At 53.3% G+C, this 23149-nt stretch overlaps 1 protein-coding gene across 7 annotated transcripts in view; it reads left to right on the top strand.

The window, feature by feature from the left end:
* CA5A (carbonic anhydrase 5A) overlaps positions 1-23149 on the top strand; it is a 36971-nt gene that overhangs the window by 11603 nt on the left and 2219 nt on the right. For 3 of the 7 annotated variants that reach the window (XM_036834162.1, XM_036834165.1, XM_036834166.1), the window contains exons 3-6: positions 11803-11921; positions 14032-14127; positions 14257-14319; positions 19431-19586. In XM_036834162.1, the coding sequence (XP_036690057.1) occupies positions 11803-11921; positions 14032-14127; positions 14257-14319; positions 19431-19586 (434 nt within the window). The remainder of the gene's footprint in view (positions 1-11802; positions 11922-14031; positions 14128-14256; positions 14320-19430; positions 19587-23149) is intronic. The other 4 variants (XR_005017495.1, XM_036834163.1, XM_036834167.1 and 1 more) reach the window with 4 other exon arrangements.

Here is a 23149-nt window from a genome sequence, read left to right as displayed (position 1 = left end):
AGTGGACAGGGACCCCACCTCTGGCCGATGCAAACCAAAGCATCTTCTTGGAAGGATAAGATTACCTCAAAGAAGAGAAGGGAAAGTTGGGTGTTAACCAGACGTTTATTTTTTTTTTAAGATTTATTATTTATTTATTTATTTATTTTTGGCTGCGTCGGGTCTAAGTTGTGGCACGTGGGATCGTTTGGCGCGCGGGCTTCTCTCTAGTTGTGGCGTGCGGGTTTTCCTCTCTGTAGTTGTGGCGTGCAGGCTCCAGGGCGTTTGGGCTCTGTGGTTTGCAGCACGTGGGCTGTAGCTGAGGCTCGTGAGCTCAGTAGTTGTGGCGTGTGGGCTTAGTTGCCCCTCAACATGTGGGATCTTAGTTCCCTGTCCAGGGATCAAACCCACGTCCCCTGCATTGTAAGGTGGACTCTTTACCACTGGGCCACCAGGGAAGCCCCTAACCACATCTTTAAAAGCACAGGGACCAGGCCAGCTCAGGGATCTGGGGAGCAGAGGTTTATGCATTTATTTACTTAGCGTGCCAACTTTTTTTCTGCCTTTGTTGGTCTGTTCCAAGCCCAAATTCCCAAGGAGCGACTAAAATTGTCCTTTCAGGTTTAATACGGTTTGTATTAATTTTTTTAAAATTTTACGCAGCAACTTTAAAAGATTGAATAAAGAATAATAGTTCCTGAACTTTTGATTGTTTGGCTAATAGTTGTGTGAATATACTAGTCGTTTTGAGAAAAACAGGTCTTACGGACATTGTTACCGAATGCAAGTTCATGTGCCCGACGGACAATGAGGCCAAACGGTACCGAAATGTCGGAGTTTGGAGCAGAGAAAGGTTTATTGCAGGGCCAGGCAAGGAGACAGGTGGCTCGTGCCCCTCAAAAAACCCCAAACTCCCTGAAGAGTTTCAGCACAGCCTGTTTAAAGGTCAGGTAAGGGAGGGGCGTCCCAGCGGATGTGATCAGCTTGTGCGCAATTTTCTGATTGGTTGATGGCTCCGGGAGGTCCCTGGCCTATGTGCTCAGGATCATCAGTTAGTTAATTTCTTCCTCATTTAGTGGTGGTTTTTAGCATCTGAAAAACTCAGGAAATATGCATGAGATACTATTATCTGGGTACTTCAGAGAGGAGGTATAGCAGAGGATCTAGGGGAGGGGTCTGTCCCCGGAAGGTCCCATAGGGTCCTTCTCGGTTACAGTATCTCTATAACAAGTTCGTTTTCCTTTAAGTCATAAAATGTGAAAAACTTCGAAGGTTACTTTGGACTTTTGTATGTGTATGGTTAAGATACGTTTGACAAACGAATTCAGAGCCCCAGGGGAAGAGGACTGGTGGCTGAGCTTGGAGTCACCCTGCCCCTCGTCGGCGGAACACCCAGCACCCTGACCAAGATCCTCACCAAGATCACACGCCCAGGGACGTGTTGGTCCAGGGGGAATCGTGGCGCCGTTTCTAGAAGGGGGAAGGTATGCTGGACAGACAGACATGCAAACACCCCCTTTCAAAAGAGCCCCGGCTGGATGAACAACAGCACGGCACAGACAGATGCCGCTCTGGAGGGTATGAGCAGCCTCATTCTTTTCTTTTTTTTTAAAGATTTATTTCATTATTTGTTTATTTATTTATTTTTGCCTGCGTCGGGTCTCAGTTGTGGCACGTGGGATCTTTCGTTGCGGCGCGTGGGCTTCTCTCTAGCGGTGACGTGTGGGTTTTCTCTTCTCTAGTTGAGGTGCGTAGGCTCCAGGGAACGTGGGCTCTGTAGTTTGCGGCACACAGGCTCTCTAGTTGAGGCTCTCGGGCTCAGTAGTTGAGGCGAGTGGGCTTGGTTGCCCCAAGGCATGTGGGATCTTAGTTCCCTGACCAGGGATTGAACCCGCGTCCCCTGCATTGGAAGGCAGATGCTTTACCACTGGACACCAGGGAAGTCCCCATCCTCATTCTATGTAAGGAGGAACGGAGGCTGCAGGTGGGGCGGGGGGAGTGACGGTGGGGGGTGGGCAGGGGGAGGTCTGGTTCAGGCCCAACTCCTGCTGATTCTAAAGCCCACGTCGCATCACTGCGTCAACCGTGTACTGACACATCCAGGCACAGCTGGGTCAGAATCCTCCCTCTTGCGGCTCTGCCTCCTTCTGGGGGGATTTGTTCCAGGCGGGGGCTTCCCAAATGGGGCGACAAGGGCGGGCTGCAGCATGGGCCCACTTCCCAGTAGGGCGGCACTAAGGGCAGTGCCTCTGTCCCCACGATCGCCGCATTGGCCCCAGGCTGATGGTCGTTGCCCAGCTTCGGTCACTCGTGTGGGGTGAGGCCATCACAGTGACTGTGAGGGATGAGCCCGCCTGGAGCAGGAGAGGACCGAGAGGGGAGAACCCCAGGGCTACGGTCCCCAGAAGAGAGGCACACTCCCCATGCTCTCCTGGGAGCTCCCACCTGGCGGTTGAACCTGAGCTGACCCCGGCATCCCCCCATCCCGGTCGTTTTCAAATTCAAGGCCTTTGCGCCCTGTTGCAGCCAGGCCTCTGTGCTGACCAGGTCCTGACCCCCGCTTTTTGGCTCCTCCAGCACGTTCTCAATCGGGTTCCAAGGGCCCCTCCCCGCCCTGCCACAGACCCAACGAATTCTCTGGGTGTCTCTCCCTGGCCATATAAATTATTTGGATAATCCCCCTGCAGCTCACGTCCACACAGGCCAATCTGGTTTTACTTTACTTGTCATTTTCTGCAAAGCCCAGTTTCCTTTCTTTCTCTCCTGCTCAGTTTCACATGCTCCGCCCCCACCCACGCCCATCTCCAGCCTCTAGCCACCTCTGTTCAGATTCTCTGTCTTCTTTGTTCACCTCCAATGGAAATTGGAAGGTGCCGGGAGCAAAGGAAATGGAAAATGCAGCTGAAAGATGGGAAGAACTAAGAAAAAGTTTTGCAGTAAGAAAATGAGACTCATGAGACACTCCCAAAATTTTTTTTTTTTAAATTCTTCGACAGAAACGGAAAGCCTCGGCAGCAGGAGGGGAAGTGAGTGGAGAAGGTGCACGGTGCAGAAGTAACTTTGCACAGTATGTGATCACTTTGGTCAGGTCACACCAATAGGTGCGTGCAGGAACGCCGAGCAAACCAGATTCGGGGGCTGAGGACATTAGGGTTCCAGCGGGTGGGGGATAGGAGAGCTCAGAGATCAAGGCCGGTCAGCAAGAACGACGATGAATAACAGAGGTGAAGGCAGCGGCTCTTTCCAAGGAACGTGAGACTGAAGGCCAGGGAAGGAAGGGCTGGCAGAGGGGAGGAAGCAAGAAGGAACATAGTGCCGGCTCCAAACGGACCCCGTGGTCACACCCCGCAAACCCCTCACAGGCGAGGCCCCCTTGTCCCAGCGCCCGAGCGATCCTTTTTCTAAAGAGTAACAATGCCGTTTCCGCCCGATGGGCAGTGTAGGTGCAGAAAGTGGGGTGGAAGGTCAAGGGCCAAAGGCCACAGATAGATGCCGCTGCTCCTTTTCGCTGAACCAGGTCCTAGGTTACCACTAGCAGTGATGTCGTTACTGCTGCCAGGTGCTATTGAGTGCCCGTTACGCGACAAACCAATGTGCAAATCAGGGTACACTTTTGAAGGCATTTCATTCTCACAGTAACCCCAAGAGACGGGTAAATATGCCCATACATGGGAAGAGGACATCCGTGTCCAACATTCAAATCAGGGCTGTTTCCAAATCCCACTCCCTCCCCGCCATCCACAGAAAAGAAAAGAAGCCGGGAGTCCGTGTCTTGCTGGCACTTAGGGCCTGAGTCCCAGGAGCTCAGATGCCCGGCTGTTGCTCCTCCCGCCCACTTAGCCGCATGGCCTGAGTGAGCCGCCTTCCCTGCTAGATCCTCCTCCTCTGGGGGCAGCTCATCTTCCTCCTGAAGGGCTCAGGGGGCGGGGAGGACGGCATGGTGGTCAGGGCCCAGCTCTGCAGCAGAAGGAGCTTATCAGCCAGGTAGTATAAGCTCGTTCACTAACCTCTCTGACCCTCAGTCTCCTCCTCTGTCCACTGAGGTCGGACACCCGCCCGGAGGGAGGATTAGAAGAGGCCCGTGGGAAGCACTAACCTCTGAGCCAGGAGAAGTGAGCGTTTCACCCGTGATAGCTTAGCTTCACCTGCTGGGGCTCCGCCCAAATAAGACCAGAACAAGGCACAGCTGTGCCCCTCTCGGGCCTCCCACTGGAGGGAACAGAGCGCCGGCCAGGCCCGGCCCGGCTGCCTCTGAATACAGAGGACTCTGTGGTTGGTGACCCCATCCATCGGCCGAAGGAGGAAACATGGAAACTCCAAGCCTGGAGCTGTGAGCAGCCTTCCCGAAGGGTCACTCACTCTCAAGGACCCAAATGGGCACAGAGGTCACGGGCCTGCTAAGGCTCCTTCCAACACCAAAGTGGATTTTAAGCCGTTTGTAAAGGGGGGCCAATAATGGCCTTTCATCCTCTAAATGACGACTAATAAGGATGCCCAGCGCCACCGGGGCAGGGTCCTGAGCCTGAGCTTCATGGAGTTGGCAGCGGGTGTACACAGCAGGGCCCGGTGAGCGGCCTTTGCTCCTGGAGTGAACGCGTAACTGCAGGTCAGTACGATTTTAAAGTTCACAGACTTCACGTCCATCAGTTGGGGAATCTTCACCCAAGAAAACTGACTCCAGCACGAAAGCCAAAAGGGAGACGCCGGAAGAGTTTGGGGGTCCCTGCTGGAAAGGCGGGCTGGAGATGGGGCCGGGAGGTGGGTCGTGAATGTGGCAGCAGAACTGCTTTGCCATCTCCCAGGACCCTGCATCATCCCACGCAGGGCCCAGGGCCGAGGGTACTCTCCCCCCACGGGTCAGGCGGGGGGCCTGCAGTGGGCGTGAGCTGGTGCCTCCCAGACAATGCAAGGGGGTGGCGGGGGGGGTGCATTCCGGGAGGGAGTCCTGTGCTGTCAGGAAGGTGACTGTGGCCACTCGGTCCACACTTGTTTCCTGGGACAGTTATTTTTCACTGCAAATTCGTTCCTTGGCATTCTGGTTCCTAAGACCGTATACTTTCCATCTTCATTCCTTGTATATCCGCTGTTTCTTCCCTCAGGTTCTGGGCGTGGGTATCTTGGGGGACAAAGGTGTGATTGTGGAGGTTGGGTGGTGTGGTTCCCCTCACCCAATCTGTGGAAATGATAATCCCCACCCAGGAAAACACTCCTCCCCCGACATCCCGTGAATCCATGTCAGTCCCTCCCAACCGCACACACCAGCCAGGCCAAGGTCACCAGTGCATCCCTTCCGTCTCTTCCTCCTCCCCCACTGCTCTCCCCGCCCCCCATCTTTCCCTCTTCCCTTCTTTGTTCCCAGGGCCCCCAGCCCCACTCCCATCGCACCTTCCCTCCCCCGGCCTGGCCTCGATTGCTGCTACCTTAGGGACACAGGGTCCTCGTGACTAGCCCGGCAGCCTCCCTCTCCTCCTCCCTCTCTGCATCTCCCTAAACCACCAGCTCCTCTGCCTCGGAAAGGGGGCTCCCAGTCTTGCGGGGCAAGCCTGAGGCCCGTCTGGTGCCAACACACCCCTACCACTCCTGGGGGCTCGTCAGCGTCGTGGGCAGCTGTCTTAAGAAACACCCCACTTACCGGCATCGGTTGGGAGGTGGAAGGTGGACACTTGTAGGACCGTGTGACATCCCTACCCGCTGTCACACCCAGTGTGGTGACCCCGTTCTCCCTCCGTCCATTGCCAGGAGTGCCCCTCACCACTGCTTCCGCAAAACCACCCAGGAATTAGCCGTTCCTGCTCCATGCAAGGAGCTAGGCTTGTAAATCTGCAATACAGCCGTGCAGTAAGCACTCGCTGTGCCTGGTGGCGCGTTAGGTCCCAGGACCTCCCCAGACACAGTCTCTGCTCGCAAGGAGATCTCAAGTCAGGAAATGCGGGAAAAGGTGCGTTGAAGGATAAACTACGTCAAGGACGGGGATGCAAGTGTCGCCCCCAGACCCCACCTCTCTAGGCAGACATCCATTTCTAAAGACTGGAACATTCAAAGTCTGCTGATGAAGGCTCCCCTACCTGGACACTGCCGGCACCTACCCCTTTGCCCTCCGACCCGTCTCCCTGCTGACCTTACACTCCCGCCACTGGGAGCCTTCGCAGGTCCATCACAGTGGCCCGCTCTGTCCCTCCAGCCCTCTCTGCCTGTTGTCCCTTCCCGCCTACAGCCGGCCCTCCTCTTCGCTCTTATGGCTCAGCTGAACCCCGACTTCCTCAGGGAGGCCCTCTCTGATGCCCTGCACCCCTCAGATCCCCCTAGAGCACCCCGTCCTTGCCCACATGTCCACAACTCACTGCCTGCCTGCCCCTGGGCAGTCCATACTCCAGGAGGGGCAGGGCTGCCCTGTGTCACCCTCTCCACGCTCAACACTTAGCCGAGGCTGTGGCACATTGTAGGAACTCAATGAATATTTGTTGAATGAATGCATGATTTTTCCTTTTTACGCTTTGTGGCTGGCCGAGCCCCTTCTAAAGGACACTCTCTTAAGATACATTTATCCCTCAAAGTCTTTACGTGCAGGTCCTATCTTGGGAGTAATAGTGGCTATTTCCGGTGACTGCAGATCTCTGCTTGGATGATGAGATGGTGATCGTGATGTAATAACCACCAGAATACGGTCATAATAACAGAAGGTCCTACCACTGATTGAGCTCCTCCTGGGTGCCAGGGGCCGTGCTAGGGAGCGTTCGGTAAGCACTACTGTATCTGATGCTCGCCACGTTCTGACGGGGGTGGGGGCGTCATTATCGTTTTACAGACGCCAGGTCTGAGGTCCAGAGAGATAGGACCACTGTGTGGGACCCGCTGCCTGAAACCAGGGGCTGTGCTCACGTTTGCCTGGCTTCAAACCCAGAGCCGATGTGTGGTGGTCCCAGAGGTTAGGTCCCCAAGAGCAATCTCACCTCCCTCATTTCTGGATTTTGGGGTACTGGGGGCGGGGTCGTGCCCCTCAGGCACCACCAGTGCGCTGGCCGCCAGCTGGGGCTCCCGCTTTCCTGGAGAGAATGGCAAAGACCTCCCTAATCCAGAGAACGCACGGAGAGCCTTTGCCCTTGTGCGTGGAGTGTCGGAGGGAACGTTAGTTAAATCCTGGAGGGGCACTGAGAACAGGCTGCTCCTCAGCACCATCGAGTTATTTGCAGTTTTGATTAATTAGAACATGTCAAACTGCTCTTGGACTTATTTTAAGCCTTAAGACAACCATGCCTGCCAACAGCCTGCTTATCCTGGTCAAAGCACCAAACTACAAATTGACGGCTGTTATCAGCGGCTGTTGTGAGAACAGAGACAGTAGGATCTGGGCTTGGAGCCAGCCTCCAACATCTTTGTCCTCAGGGATGCAATTCCCCAGTTACGTCTTGACACACCTGCTCCCGGAGACTGCCAGGGGGATGCATGGCCTCCGGTCTGTGAATAGCCCTGCGGACGGCAGAGTCTGGGGTCTGGCGGGCTAAAGGCCCCCTTGTCACAAATTGGGCTTGCCTGTTTTCTTTTTCTTTCTTTTTTTTAAACGTTAATTAATTAATTAATTAATTTTTTTCTTTTTGGCTGCGTTGGGTCTTCGTTGCTGTGCACGGGCTTTCTCTAGTTGCAGTGAGCGGGGGCTACTCTTTGTTGTGGTGCGCGGGCTTCTCATTGCGGTGGCTTCTCTTGTTGGGGAGCACAGGCTCTAGGCGTGCAGGCTTCAGTAGTTGTGGCATGCGGGCTCAGTAGTTGTGGCTCGCGGGCTATAGAGTGCGGGCTCAGTAGTTGTGGCTCACGGGCTTAGTTGCTCCGCGGCATGTGGGATCTTCCCGGACCAGGGCTCGAACCCGTGTCCCCTGCATTGGCAGGTGAATTCTTAACCACTGCGCCACCAGGGAAGCCCCACGTCTGTTTTCTTGAAGGGAATTACTCTGATTATTTTATTACTGAATTACTGAGATTATTTTATCCAGGGCAGCTGCCTTCAACTGGGTTCCTAACTTTCCTGGCAGGAAAAGAGGAGCGTTTGGCTTGAACCCTGCCACGAAAGTCGAGGGGTGGACCCAAGCAGGCCTGGGGTGGAGTCGCTGGGGGACCTGGGGCAGGTGATTGACTCCTCTGAGTCTCAGTTTCCTCATCTCAAAATTGGGCCAGTAGTAGCTGCTTGCAGGGTCACTGTGAGGAGAGGTCACTGGGGAAGGTAGGGTGCTTTGCACGATGCCCAGCGTGTAGCGGGCGCTGGGTGAATGCTGGCTTGTACTCAGAGCTCGTGCTGACTGTCCACCAGGCGCTGGCGATCACGGCGCTGACAGATGTGGGTGCACAGCGCCCAGGCCGCAGGAGATGTTGACCCATGAGGACGGATGAGACCCTTACTCATCCCATCGCAGAGATGTGCCATGGCTGCCGGCTTTCGTCCTTTGGGTGCTTCCAGAATACCGGGCATTCTGCTGAGAACTTTGCATTTAATCCTGGCAACGTCCCATGGAGTAGGTGCTAGGACCCTCCCCATTTTACAGGCGGGGAAACTGAGGCTGGGAACAGTTTAGTAACCGGACCGAGATCGCCGCGTTTGGAGGCGATGGCGCCAGCACCGACCCAGAGCGCACCCCCGACCACCTGCAGAAACGGGGCACTGTTCTCCGGTTTTTCAGCAGAGACGCTGGCACTCGGCTAGTGGCTGTCTTTGCCCATCCATCTAATTTTAGAGACGTCGTTCCAGAGAGTCTTCCGTCCCTGACTTGAAAGATGCTCGAGATGTACAAGTCTGACACCCGAGCTTGTACTCAAGCAGCTCCTGTACAGTTGATGCTGTTTGTCTCCTGAAGTGCATTTGAAGGAGGGAGGCTGAGGGCATCACAGTGCCCGGTTCCGGGTGCACCACCGACCGGCCGCAGGGCGCCCCTGCAGCCCAGCCCGTGGCACCAGGGCTCCTCTGGCCATGCCTGCCCTCCCTCTTCGCTTCCCTCCTGAGATGCTCGTGCCGTGCTTTCCTCCTTATCTGCATCTGCAGGTCACAGAGCTGGCGAGGGCCAGCAGCCTGCGGGGTTTGCTGTGAGTTTGCTTGGTCCCAGCTCAGGGTGGGCCCCGCCCACTTACAGACGACCAGGTGTCAGCCTGCAGTCGGGAAGGAGAGGCCCCACCGAGAGGAACGTTCCTCCCTGCAGGCCCGATTCCAAAGCTGACCTCCGTCCACATTCTCTTCCTTAGACAGGCAGCCCTCTTTGGGAAGCAGACAGGAGGGAGTCCCCCTGCGAGAGGCTGCTTCTTGGAGAATTCTGGGGGCAGCTGGATGCGGGGAGAGCGTGGGGCCCTGGTCCCTGGGCTCCAGGCCTGCCCTGAGGGTGACCCTGGGAAAGTCTTCACCTGCCAGAGCCGGGGGCGATGCTCGTGCCCGGCCCCCTCCCCTCCCCTGCTCTCTGTTGGTGGCCACAGTTGGGAGTGGTTTTTCTACAAGGTTATTTTTGGCGGGGTCTGCCCGACACCCAGCTCGTGGTGGGTTTTTGCCTCGTGCACTTGGTGTCGCTCTTTCTGGAGACCTTATGTGGGGTCTACACATCAGAGTCCTCAGATGCTTGAGCTGGGAGGGACCACCAGGACCACCAGCTAGGAATCCTTTCTTCGTTATTACGTGAAGGAGCCGAGTCCCTGAAGGGTTACATGGCGTGTGGTCACCACCAGCATTGTCTTCACCGTCTGACTGCACTTTATGAGGCCCTCCTGCCAGCACTGCTCATTTCACAGGTGGGACAGCTGAGGCTCTGAGAGGCTGATCCACTTGCTCGAGGTCACACAGCAAACGCACTAGTCAGTGCATTTGGGCGGCTCCAGGTGTCTGCTGGCCAGGGCTCCCCACTCCCCTTCCACCATGATGCAAAGTGCCAGACAGAAGTGGCACAAAGATCACACTGCTGGTGCTTCAAGCTTTTGTAATTTCCTCAGATGATGTTTTGTACTCAAGGCACGGGTTTGGGCGTCAGACCTGGCTTCGAATCCTAGCTCCCGTGCCCGGGATTACTGACAACCTCTTTAACCTCTCTAATAAATTAAAAAACAGCACAAAACTACAGAGGTCAGTAGGCTCATGTATCCTCACCCCTCAAAGGAAAACAATCACCCCCTTGTATTTTCAGCCACAGAAAATCCAGTAAAGTCTTGTAATTTGAACCCAACAGGGAGGTTTTCTATCCACCTCAGCCTCTTCCCTGCAGAATGGCTCCTCCACACCCGTGGACTCAGGCTTAGTGATTTACTCTGTTTTTTTATACTTGCGGGGGGATGAGATACTTCTGTGTATGTTTTTAAAGTGAGACATAATTTGTGGGTGTTCAGGAGAATAAAGCCATAGAGCCTCATGACGAGATGCCCGTAACGACGTTCTAGACCAACGCTTTCAAGTGAAGACAGACAGCGAGAAGCTTCATGACTCGATCGAGGGCAGAATAATGGACTGAATCTGTTTTTCCAGTTTATAGTTCAGTACTTTCTGCTACCAGTACCTTCAATGGCAAAAACAAAGCGGAAGCACCCCTACCAGTCATATTTGACACTTTCAGCAGCATCTGTCGCGTCACTAAATGTTGTCCCTGCTTTTGCCGCATGGGGGAGCTGATGCAGGCAACGCCCGCCCCTCCCCCCACCCCGGGAACTCATGCCATCGCCGTGCCCGTGTCCTCCAGACCTGTCCGAGGATCCCAGCGTCACACTACGCTCCCCTCAAGTACAGGCGGATGTCCAACCGTTACCATTACGTGTGTAGCACTTGGTAGTGGAAATCTGTTAGCAAAGTGCAGCTGAAGCCCGGAAGACCTGCTAAACCCTGTGCATCAGAGCCCCCCGGGAGCTCATTCAAATGCAGGCTCCCAGCCGTGGCCCTGGACCTCTTGGGACAGCGCCCATGATCCCACAGTTCAGAGCAGATGCCGCCATGGCAGATGCTCAGGGGTGATGAGCTTGTGTGCATCACGCTAACAGCTCTAGGGGATGCCTCACCAGGAATTCAGGGTGACCTAGAAAGTGGTCTTATAGTGAGGCTAGGCCGAGCAGGGGCTGCCTGCAGATCAGCCCTGGTGGAAAAGGTTACACCTTATTTTTTTTTTAATATTTATATATATTTTTAATTTGGTTGCGCCAGGTCTTTTCTGCAACAGGCGGACTCCTTAGTTGCAGCACACGGGCTCCTTAGTTGTGGCATGTGAACTCTTAGTTGCGGCATGCATGTGGGATCTAGTTCCCTGACCAGGGATTGAACCCGGGCCCCCTGCATTGGGAGTGCGAAGTCTTAACCACTGCGCCACCAGGGAAGTCTCAAAAATGTAGCACCTTATACCTCAGAATTTGTTTATTTAAACATCTTGCTCATTACATATTAGCTTATGAAATTATTTGGTGATAGAATTTTATCTGCCCTTCTTTCATTCGAAAGACATCTCTTTTTTCTTTTCTTTTTTTTTTTTTTTTAATTAAAGGAAAGTCTGGAAATCTTATAGGACTGGCATGGCACGCATCTCCAAAATGGTTTTTCTTTGCCTTTTTACTGCCTGCGATTGACTGAGGCCCCTACTGCCACTAGGTGGCAGCACTGACATCTGCATCACTCAGGTGTTTCCTGTGAGCTGCTGGGGGCCCATCGGGACCAGGTGATGGGGCCAGGTGACAGGACAGACAAGGTCCCACGTTTCAGTTTGTGGTTTCAGCAGAACATCAGTCTCTTGAGAGCAAAATCGAGTAACCCCAATGTAGTCAATGTCACAGCAACCCCACAGTCTAGCAACTAGACTAACACACCATTTCCACTGTTTCACCTTCCAGGAATTAGTGGTGGCCCCTTGGAAAACCACTACAGACTAAAGCAGTTCCACTTCCACTGGGGAGCAGTGAACGAGTGGGGCTCAGAGCACACGGTGGACGATCACGTGTACCCGGCAGAGGTTTGTAGCAGCCCATGTGTGGGGACTTCCCGTGTGCCAGGTTCGATGTCGGGTGATCAAGCATCCTGGTTGCTCAGAATGGATTTCCTGGAACACGGGACTTCTGGTGCTCAAACCAGAACCGTCGGCCACCCCATGCATTCAACCTCACAACTATCCTAAGGGGAGGGTACTGTCAGCCCTTTCAGTGAACGGGAGAAGAGACAGGTTCTGAGTGGTATTGTAACTTGCCGAAGTCCGGCAGCTGGGGTTTAGGAGCAGAGTCTGTGCCCTTAGCTCTCACTCAGCCATGCGCTTGCTGCTGGTCGACGAGAGGCGAGAAGCTTCCTGCCCTTCGAGGCGTTCAAGACCTTATACTGAGAGTGGAAAATCTTTACAATAGAAATTAGCTTCTTAAAACAAAGTGATATTTGCAACATTCCAAAACGGGAGTCAGTAAAGAAAAGGAGTAGAGATAAAGGTCAGGAATTGGGTTTTGGTGGTTATGGGGTGGTAAGTGGCGCCTTACTGGTGTCCCCCAATATTTTATTGTGAAACGTTTCCAACTTACCAAAAAAATGAAAGAGCTGTATAGTGAGAACCCGTGAGGTTACCACCCAGATCCTGTGATTGACATGTGCCAAATTCACTCTATTGCACCTCTGTCCACCCACCAGCCACCTGGATTTTAGATGTATTTCAAGTTCTGGACTGTTCTCGTCACCGTTGTTACGGAAGTAATACTAAGGTTAAAATAGACCCGGAGTCCAGTCAAACCAGAAAGTGAAAATCACTGCGATCACACAGCCGGAGGTGGCCTCTGGGGACAGCTGATAATTAGGGAGTTCCATTGATTGTTATAATTACACACATTTTTACAAATATGACAAAAATGAAGGAACAGCGGCTTGCTTTCGGTAAACCTCACTCCTCTGAGTAACTGTACCTCGGTTTCTAGTGAGCAACTCTTTCAGTAAAGGAGTCTGTTGCAGTTCGCTCGTTTAGCAGCAGGAGCAGAGCTTGGGACCCACCAGCGGCTGTCCGTGAGCCAGGTGGCCGGGGGCTGCCGGGCCGTCCCGGCCGTGCTTCCGGCCCATGTTGGGGCGGGCCTTTTCCTGTGGGGTTGGGGAGGCCGGGCCAGCCCCACAGGTGGGGTCCATGAAGGAGGAAGGCTGTGGGCAGGACCTCAGGCCCAGCTGTCCCTATTTCTGGAAGACCACGCGTGACAGTGGGTGGGGGGTTGAGGTGAGCTACGGGAGGGCAGGGGGAGGCCACGCCACCCTCACGGTCCCTGGTGTGCATGGCCAGGAACATTGGGACTTGTTGGCAGCGAGGTGCCACCTGGAGCCACGTGGACCCCGCACCCCTGGCAGGGCCGCCCGGGCCCTGGAGTCCAGCAGCCGCGTGGGGGAGGGTCTTGTTGACCACGAGAGGCTGCAGCACTTTCTGGGCCGAGTCCTTGTGGACTCAGGGCCTGGGCCACCGTTCAGAAAGGCCTCCACCGCCACGCATGCTGGAGCAGGAAATGCGGACAGACACCCAGGCCCCTTCCTGGTTCTGAGCCGCACGCAGCATCAGCCCATGTGCCCTCACACAGAACCCAGGGGTCCTGCTTCTGCCTCTTACTCACCGGGGCCCAGGAAAGCCCGTTCCCCCAGCCTGTTTCCCCGCCGTTGTGATGCTGACTTGGGACTTAGGAAAACCAACGGACGGTGTGCGAAGAAAGGACATAGGTGAAGTGCAGAGGAGGGTGACAGATGTAGAAAAATGCCATTTGGGGGGCGTACTTACGTTCAAAATGATCCATTGTCTATCTGAAACTCAGATTTAACTGAGAGTCCTATATCTGATCTGGCAACCCTCATTCAAGGCTATCTGAGCAGTAGCGAACAATCCAACCACCCATTTCTGTTTGACAAAGTTAAAGCGAGCCTCCCTTCTCTCCCCCTGGCAATGCCGAGGCCCTGCTTTCTGGGCTTTGAGCGAGCTTTGGCTGGGGGAACCGGCCTGCAGCTGTGGATTCGTTGAAAGCCTAAATCGGGCACATGTCAGCCGCACAGAGGGAGGAGGGCCGGGCTAACCTCTCTCGGCTACGCGGTGATGGAGGGAATGCTCTTCTTCTGGGTTCCAGCTGCATCTAGTTCACTGGAACGCTGTGAAATACCAAAACTACACAGAAGCCGTGATGGGAGAGGACGGCTTGGCGGTGGTGGGCGTGTTTTTAAAGGTAAGCTTGCTGGGGTGCAGCTCTCCTAGTCAGATCTGCTCTCTAAACAAGGTCCGCTTAGAGTGACCTGTGCTTGTCACCCTGTTCCCTGCCCTGTCACGTGACCGCTCGGCGTGCCGCGCTGTGCAGCTGGGGGCCCACCACGAGGCGCTGCAGAAGCTGGTGGCAGTCTTGCCGGACATAAAGCACAAGGTAAGCTACGTATTTTGAAATCAACATAATTAGAAAAGCGACATTGCTTAGAGTAATGACTACTTTGCCAAAAAAATAACCAAAAAAAGGAACCAGCTGGGTGGAGAGAGCATTGCAGAGAGGGTCTGAGTCCAGTTCTGGAACTGGGACTCACTGGAGCTGATTCCAGCTGTGTCTCGAGTTGGCTCACCGACTTGGAGGTGTTCCTGCTATTCTCGGGCCCTCCCTCCTCGGCGTAATGGGGTTTCCCAACATTCAGCCATTCAGGCAGCATCTTGAAGGTTTTTGCCTGTCTACCCACCTGTGGTACTATTAGTTACTTAGTATTTTTTATGAAATTGATCCACTTTTTAAAAATCTTTAGCCTTGTCCCAGGCAACAACATCCAATGGCAATAATGTTTGTTTTAAAACCAATTGAAATGTGGACTCCCCTGGTGGCACAATGGTTAAGAATCCACCTGCCAATGCAGGGGACACGAGTTCAAGCCCCAGTCCTGGAAGATCCCACATGCCGCGGGGCAACTAAGCCGGTGTGCCACAGCTACTGAGCCTGCGCTCTAGAGCCTGCAAGCCACAGCTACTGAGCCCGTGTGCTGCAACTACTGAAGCCCATGTGCCTAGAGCCCATGCTCCACAAGAGAAGCCACCGCAATGAGAAGGCCGTGCACCGCAACGAAGAGTAGCCCCCGCTCGCCGCAACTAGAGAAAGCCCGCACACAGCAACGAAGACCCAACGCAGCCAAAAATAAATAAATAAATAAATAAAGTTTAAAAGAATAATAAAAAAAATAAAACCAATTGAAATAAATTCTCAACTATCGACATTTAAGAATGTCCACCTGCAAGCCACCTGGCATCCTTAGGGTCAGCCCCATCCTGGGAGAACAGGGAGGCGGGGCAAGGGGTCCTGCAGACGCACCCATCCTGCCCAGCTCCCCTGCACACCTGGCTGCACTCAGCATAGCTCCGAAAGACAGCAAGGCCAGCAAGGTAGCTTTTCTCCAGTATCAGCTGAGAGAGGGCTTTGATGGAGAAATGGAAATTCCTGAAAACTGCAGTTTATTTGTTCAGCACCAAACAAAAGAATTCCGAGGGAAGGAGTCACCCGTGGTCCTTGGACGTGGGGACGGGTGGGTCTCCGACCTGTGTTAACAATGGCGAGAGCGGCTCCAGATGGGAGATGGGGGCCAGCCCTTCCTCGGCATTTTCACAGGGGCTGTTTGATCTGTGTGGCGCCCTCCCCTTGATGGTGACCTCCTGGGACCAGACCAGATCACCCCCCGCTGCCCCGTCTGCCAGCTCAGGAACTCAGCAAGGTCGAGGCGCTGAGAGCATCCATCTCCTCCCTGGTCCGCAGCCAGAGTAAACCTGGACGTTTCCCCGGCGGCATCCACCCCCTCAGGGCATGGTCTCCACCGCTGGGTGGGAGAGAAAGAGCTGCTATGAGGTGCTGTGTGCTAAGGGGTCTGTTTGCTTCCCCGAAGGCTCTGGGCAAACGTGCAGGAGAAACGGTGTTGGCAGGGGTTGGAGGAAGCCGCTGGGCCCAGTTCTGGTCCTGGGCTCCTCCCTGGGCCTCAGTTTCCTCACCTGAAAGATAAGAGTTAGAATCTTAAGTGAGAAAGGCCCCGCCTCAGAGGGCAGGGGTCTGTGTCTCGTGGGTTGGGAGGGTGATCGGCTCAAGTCATTTGTCACAGTCTGTGCTCCTTCCTGGGTTCCCCCAATGTCTGGGTTGATTTTTTAAGTTTTCAGCCTTAGGAGGCACCTCTGTGGTGTCCAGCTCTGTGGGATGGGACAGACGTCCCGTAGCATCTGGGTTTGCCGCCATCTATAATCACGTGGCTTTCGGAAGTTCTTATCTTTCTTTCTTTATCATGAAACAGACATAAAGGCTGGTTCTGAAAATCCAAGGTAAGAGCCTCAGAGGGCGTCTGGCACGTCAGTGCCTATGGGGCTTGGGTCTGGGGGGACAAGGGGGATTTATCTGTCACTGCACACCCGCAGGTACTTTCTGCATCTTGTCCCATGTGCATATGTGACCTGTGTCCTTCAAGAATTGACTAGACCACATGGTGGAATATTACTCAGCCATATAAAGGAATGAAGCTCTGACACCTGCTACAACAGAGACGGCTTTTGAAGACATCATTCTGAGTGAAAGAAGCCAGATGCAAAATTCTCCATATTACATGATTCCATTTCTAGGAAATGTCCAGAATGGGCAGATCAGTGGGGCCTGTGGCGGGGTGAGGGCAGGTGGGCAGGTTAGGGGGAATGACAGCTAAAGAGTGTTTGCTGGGGCTCTTTTCTTCTGGAGTTCTGTTTTGAGGTAACGAACATGTTCTAGAGTTGACTGTGCTGAGGGTTCGCGTGTCCGTCTGTGAATATACGAACAGCCATAGAATTGTGCACTTTAGGTGGGTGGGCGCTACACTTTGGGAATCGTGTTTCAGTCATGCCGTTGTAAGCCGTCAACTAGACATCGGTTACAAGGTGGAGCCCGGCACAAGGTGCTTGGCGACCATCTGTCAGAGCGAGTCAGTTTACCCCTTCCAGCTGCCAGAAGCTTAAACACCACCTCCCCATGGCTGAGCGGTGAGTCAGCACCCAGGGACAAGCCGTCAGTGGCTCCTTGATTTTGCCTTTGAGGGCCGGGGGGAGACACACCCACCAGCAGGGAGCCTCGTTCCTCGGGGACCCGAGGACAGGTGCCTCGTGCTGGCTGTCCTCCCAGCCTGCCCAGCACGTGGCCGGGCCCCTGGTTCAGGCTCCGCTCCGGCTGGGCACTGGTTGGTGTCCCGTTCCTCCCAGGGCCGCCCCCTCAGCCTTCCACCTCACTCACTTCACGGGGGGCGGGGGGCGGCCACCGTCCTGGGCCTGCCAACCCGAGGGACCCCGAGGAGCCTTTCCCCTCCGAGCAGAGGCTGCCCCGGAGCTTTGCTTCCAACGAGGCAGAGAGCAGCCAAGAGGCCCTGCTTTCTCTTCACAGCATCCAGAGAGCAGCCCCCTAGTCCCTGCCTCTGCCGCTGGGTTTCTTCAGGGGTCCCCAGCCCTGGGCAGAAGCAGGGTGTCCCCGTCTCCCCCCTCCCATCTCTCTCTTTTTTTTTTAATAAATTTATTTATTTATTATTTATTTTTTGGCTGTGTTGGGTCTTTGTTGCTGTGCCTGGGTTTTCTCTAGTTGTGGCGAGAGGGGGCTACTCTTCATTCCGGTGCGCGGGCTTCTCATTGCGGTGGCTTCTCTTGTTGTGGAGCACGGGCTCTAGGTGTGTGGGCTTCAGTAGTTGTGGCACGCAGGCTCAGTAGTTGTGGCTCACAGGCTCTAGAGCACAGGCTCAGTAGTTGTGGCTCACGGGCTTAGTTGCTCCGCGGCATGTGGGATCTTCCCGGACCGGGGCTCGAACCCGTGTCCCCTGCATTGGCAGGCGGATTCTTAACCACTGCGCCACCAGGGAACCACCCCCTCCCATCTCTTTTAATCACTTCCGCGTCTCATGTGCTCATTCCAGCCCTGCAGCCTCTGTACTGATCCCCCAGCCCATCAGGCCAGACCCTGCCTCAGGGCCTTTGCACTGGCCACTGCTTCGGAGAAATCTCCTCCCCTTCACCCTCTCCATGTCTTTGTTCAGACGTCACCTTCTCAGGGAGGCCTTCAGGGCCACCCCTCCTAAAACACCAGCCTATACTCCCCACGTCTCTTATTTCACTGCCCTACCTATTCTTCCCCATCACATTTATCACTGTGTAAACTACTAGATGTTTTACTTACTTGTTCTGTGTGCTGTCTGCTCTCCTCCAATAAAAGTGAGTTCCACGAAAGCGGGTAGTTTGTCTCTCCTGTAGCCCCAGCACCTAAGATAGAGTCGGGTTTACTGTGGGTGCTCAAGAATAGCTCTGAGTGAGTGAGTGATGGTGGGACCCCATCAGGGTCATTAGGAACTCAGAGGCAGGTTTCTCCCTATGCTTTTCTAGAGCATGGAAACCAAGCAAACATGGATTCTGAACATGGGGCTCCCAAGCAGGACACGTGCTGATGGAGCAGCCTGGAGAGCTGGGCTGACCCAGTCCATCAATCCCACCCCTCGCTGATGAGAAGGAAAATTCTGGCACGAGTAGGGACTTCGGCCAGTGCAGGGCGTCCCCCTGCGCGTTTGTAATTGCCATGGCTCTCACGTTGGGGAGGTCTGCCAAAGAGAGGATCAGCTGTCTTAAAAGTGTAACGTTTTCTGGTGCAACCTCTATGGAAAACAGTCTGGTGGTCCCTCAAAAAATTAAACATAGAATTACCATGGGATCCAGCGTTTCTACTTCTGGGTATATCCCCCAAATCATTAAAAGCAGGGTCTCGAAGAGATGTTTGTACACCCATGTTCATAGCAGCTTTATTCACAACAGCCAAGAGGTGGAAGCCGCCCAAGTGTCCATCGATGGATGATGGATAAACTAAATGTGGTCCATCCACACAGTGGAATATTACTCAGTCTTAAAAAGGGGGGAAATTCTGACATAGGCTACAACATGGATGGACCTTGAGGTTATTGTGCTGAGTGAGATAAGCCAGTCACAAAAGGACAAATCCTGTATTATTCCATTTATACGAGGTCTCTAGAGGAGTTAGATTCATACAGACAGAAAGTAGAAGGGTGGGTGCTGGGGGCCGGGGGGAGGAGATGGGGAGCTGGTGTTTAATGGGGACAGAGTCTCAGTTTGGAAAGATGAGAAAATTCTGGAGACGGATGTGGTGATGGTTGCACAACAACGTGAAGGTACTTAACACCACTGAACTGTACATTTAAAAATGGTTAAAATGGTAAATTTTATGCTGTGTATGTTATTTGACATCAGCTTTTAAAAGTGTGATATTTTCACAGCCAAGGTATACAAAAATGAGTAGCCTTAAAAGAAAAACTACAAGCCTGCGGTGGGCATCTCTGCTCAGCGTGGAAGGGCCGCATTCTCTTGTTATGGTTTCCAAATGTGACAACCGCGACCACACCCTTTATCTCGGAGACATGCTCCCCTCCAGGCCACATCGCTGAGATAAAGCCCAGTGTGGTGCCCCCCTCCCCGGCCTCCTCCACCCACCTGAGAGCCTGCGGTCTCCTCCCCCAGGACGCGCGGGCGGCCCTGGGCCCCTTCCAGCCCTCCTGCCTGCTGCCCGCCTGCCAGGACTACTGGACGTATCCGGGCTCCCTGACCACGCCTCCGCTCTCTGAGTCGGTCACCTGGATCATCCACAAGAAGCCCACTGAGGTGGCTCAGGACCAGGTGAGTGGCGCCTGTATCCAACGCACAGAACTGCATGGGAATCCCTCCGGTTTGGTGGTTTCTCTAAGATAGTGTGAGCAAACATCCTAGAGTTTCGTGCTTTGGTGCGTTTTAGATGTTCCTGCACAAGAAGAATCTTCCAGTTGAAACAGGAGCTCTTGGGGAGTGAACAGAAGTTCCCCATATCACAGGTCTTCTTCTGACCTTGAGATATTGGTGGTGAGAGGGAGACAGAGACAGAGAGAAACAGGGAGACAGAGACAGAGAGACAGAGAGAATCAGAGAGACAGAGATAGAGACAGACAGAGACACAGAGAGACAGGGAGGGAAGGCGGGCTGAGGGGAGGGAACTGAGGGGGGACAGTTATATTTAGCACCTTCTAATCTTAGTGGTCAGCCTCAGGCATGGAGAGTCTCCCTGATGAAAAATGCTTGGACGAGGCCAGTACTTGCTCTTTGGTCTTCGTTGGGGTAAAGCAACTTTAAAGAACAGAAGTGACATTATAATTGGGACATGGGTCCTTGCCCATATTGGGACCTCCGTGGGTGTTTTAGGTGAATAAATTAACTAAGAAAGGGATGTCATAGATGAATGCTGGAGAGCCGTGAAAGAAGTGGGGTCACTGAGGGAGAAGAGAAGCTTTTAGAATCTGTTCCGCTTCTTTGGCTGATAGAACAGTAGGAAGTCAAGACCGCAGAGGGTTTTCTCTCATGCTGTGCTAAGAAGTTATGGAACTATAAGTGCCCAGAGAAAATTCCAGAAGGATTGTATTAGTCAGCTATTGCTACAAAATGCTGCATAACAAACCACCCCAAAGCTCAATGACTAATAATAAACACTTATTTTCCTGCTCAAGGGTCTCTGGGAGCTGGGAGAATCTGTTTTAGGCCATGGTTAGGGGTTGGGTTGGGTCCAGTGTCTCTCATGCTTCTTGGACCAGTGGCCACCCAGGGCTGGATCTCATGGCACGTGACAGAAATGCAAAAGACAAGCCAAACCCCACATGCACATTTACAGCGTCTGCTTGCATCACGCCCGCTCACATCCTGTTGGCCAAAGTAAGTTATGATGGCCAGGCCAATGCCAGTGGGGCAGGGAGGAGGTGAGTGTCTATTTGCTGAGCAATGCCCTAAGCTGTCACACAGATGTGCACCTAAAAGTTAACCCTGGTTGTCCCATGGTCACAGGTCTGCAGTGGTTCTTATTTTCTTTCTCATCCTTATTTAAATATTCTATTTTTTCTAAAATAAGTAGATATTACTTATATACTTTTTAAAAAGTTTAAAGTATCTTTTTTCTCTGGAAATCTCCAGAATCTGGAGAAAGTCTGTCTAGGGCACAGTTTAGGGATGACAGATATGCAGCAAGCATTCTCCACTCTCCCATCCTCTGCCCAGGACAGACATTTCTAATCGATCACAGCAGCATTCATCACCTCGCCTTCAGCTCTATGTTTTCTGAGGGCTCTTGATGAGTCCTTGGAAGTCCTTCCAGCCTTTCGATTCTGTGAAACAGCCTCTAATTTTATTTTATTTTATTTTTTTAAATAAATTTCTTTGTTTTATTTATTTATTTTTGGCTGCATTGGGTCCTTGTTGCTGCACGCGGGCCTTTCTCTAGTTGCGGCGAGTGGGGCTACTCTTCGTTGCAGTGCACAGGCTTCTCATTACAGTGGCTTCTCTTGTTGCAGAGCATGGGCTGTAGGCACGTGGGCCTCAGTAGTTATGGAACGCAGGCTCAGTAGTTGTGACGCACGGGCCTAGCTGCTCCACGGCATGTGGAATCCTCCCAGACCAGGGCTCAAACCTGTGTCCTCTGAATTGGCAGGCGGATTTCCAACCACTGCGCCACCAGGGAAGTCCCCAGCCTCTAATTTTAAAGTCATGGGATGGGGCTTCCCTGGTGGCGCAGTGGTTAAGAATCCGCCTGCCAATTCAGGGGACATGGGTTAGAGCCCTTGTCTGGGACGATACCACATGCCACGGAGCAGCTAGGCCCGTGCGCCACAGCTCCTGAGCCTGCACTCTAGAGCCTGCGAGCCACAACTACTGAAGCCTGTGTGCCTAGAGCCCGTGCTCCACAACAAGAGAAGCCACCGCAATGAGAAGCCCGCACACCGCAACTAGAGAAAGCCCGCACGCAGCAACGAAGACCCAATGCAGCCAAAAATAAATAAAATAAATAAATTTTAAAAATAAAGTCATGGGATGACGCTATTTGTTTTGGAAGGCTGAAGGTGGAACATGGGTGCACGTCACCCACCCTTCCCCCAAACCAGAATTGTTACAGAAGTGGTTGAAAATAGCCCTTGCCGGGACTTCCCTGGTGGCACAGTGGTTAAGAATCCGCCTGCCAATGCAGGAGACACGGGTTTGAGCCCTGGTCCGGGAAGATCCCACATGCCGTGGAGCAACTAAGCCCGTGCACAACTACTGAGCCTGCGCTCTAAAGCCCGCGAGCCACAACTACTGAGCCTGTGTGCCACAGCTACTGAAGCCCACGCGCCTAGAGCCCGTGCTCCACCACAAGAGAAGCCACCGCCATGAGAAGCCCGCGCACCGCAAGGAAGAGTAGCCCCCACGTACCGCAACTAGAGAAAGCCCGTGTGCAACAACGAAGACCCAATGCAGCCAAAAATGAAAATAAATTAATTAATTTTTTAAAAAGACTGAAAAAAAACCCATTAATTTAATTTAAAAAAAAGAAAAGAAAATGGCTCTTGTCACCACGACCCCTCTGTCACTCAACAAATGCATAATAAACACTCATTAGATGTCAGATGTTGCAGCAGGAGAGGGTGGGCGAGCAGGAGGGATGGAGGGGTGACACAGAGCAGTGACCATAGTCTCTGCGCACTGCTACCCGGCAGGAAAATAGAAACGTAAGTCAATAGTTTTTAAGGCAGAGTGGTGAGTGAGTATTACACAAAAATGCAGAGAGCAGAGCCCCCCACCCCTCCCAGGGGGCTGGGGAGGGTAGTGTGTGCACCCCCTGGACGGCAGGGACAGGCCTGCCAAGCAGGCTTTTCTGGGAGTCAAGAAGTGGTGAAAACAGGTGCACACGAGTGGGCACACCATGCCTGAGTGCCTGGAAAAGCATGCACCACACCCTACACAACTCTGGGGGCTCTCCCTCAGCCATGCGGACCTGACTTGCTCAATAGGTGGTCACCATGCAGATATAATCCCAGTTCTGTGTTTAGTTAAGTGTGAGAGCTGTTCTCACAGAGCACATAGTATATTCCGAGAACAGATGTGATGATACATGAAAAATGGTCTCTTAGTTCCTGGAGTGCAAAGTGAATCAAATGTTACATTAGCATTTATAGTATATAAACTAGTTATCTATTGCTGTATAACAAATAGCTGCAAAATGTAGTGGCTTAATAAAACAATAATCATTTATTATCTCTCAGGGTTGCTGTGGGTCAGAATTCAGGTGGTTCTGGCTGAGGATCTATCTCTTGTGGAGTTGCAGTCAGATGTCAGCTGCAGTTATCTGAAAGCTGGGGCTGGAGGATTCATTCCCAACGTGGCTGGCAAGTTGTGCTGGCTGTTGGCTG

This window comes from Balaenoptera musculus, chromosome 19 (assembly GCF_009873245.2).
Source record: "Balaenoptera musculus isolate JJ_BM4_2016_0621 chromosome 19, mBalMus1.pri.v3, whole genome shotgun sequence".
In the NCBI taxonomy this organism is placed as follows: Eukaryota; Metazoa; Chordata; class Mammalia; order Artiodactyla; family Balaenopteridae; genus Balaenoptera; species Balaenoptera musculus.
Note: the sequence above shows the minus strand (reverse complement) of the source record. Positions and strands in the feature narration are given on the sequence as shown.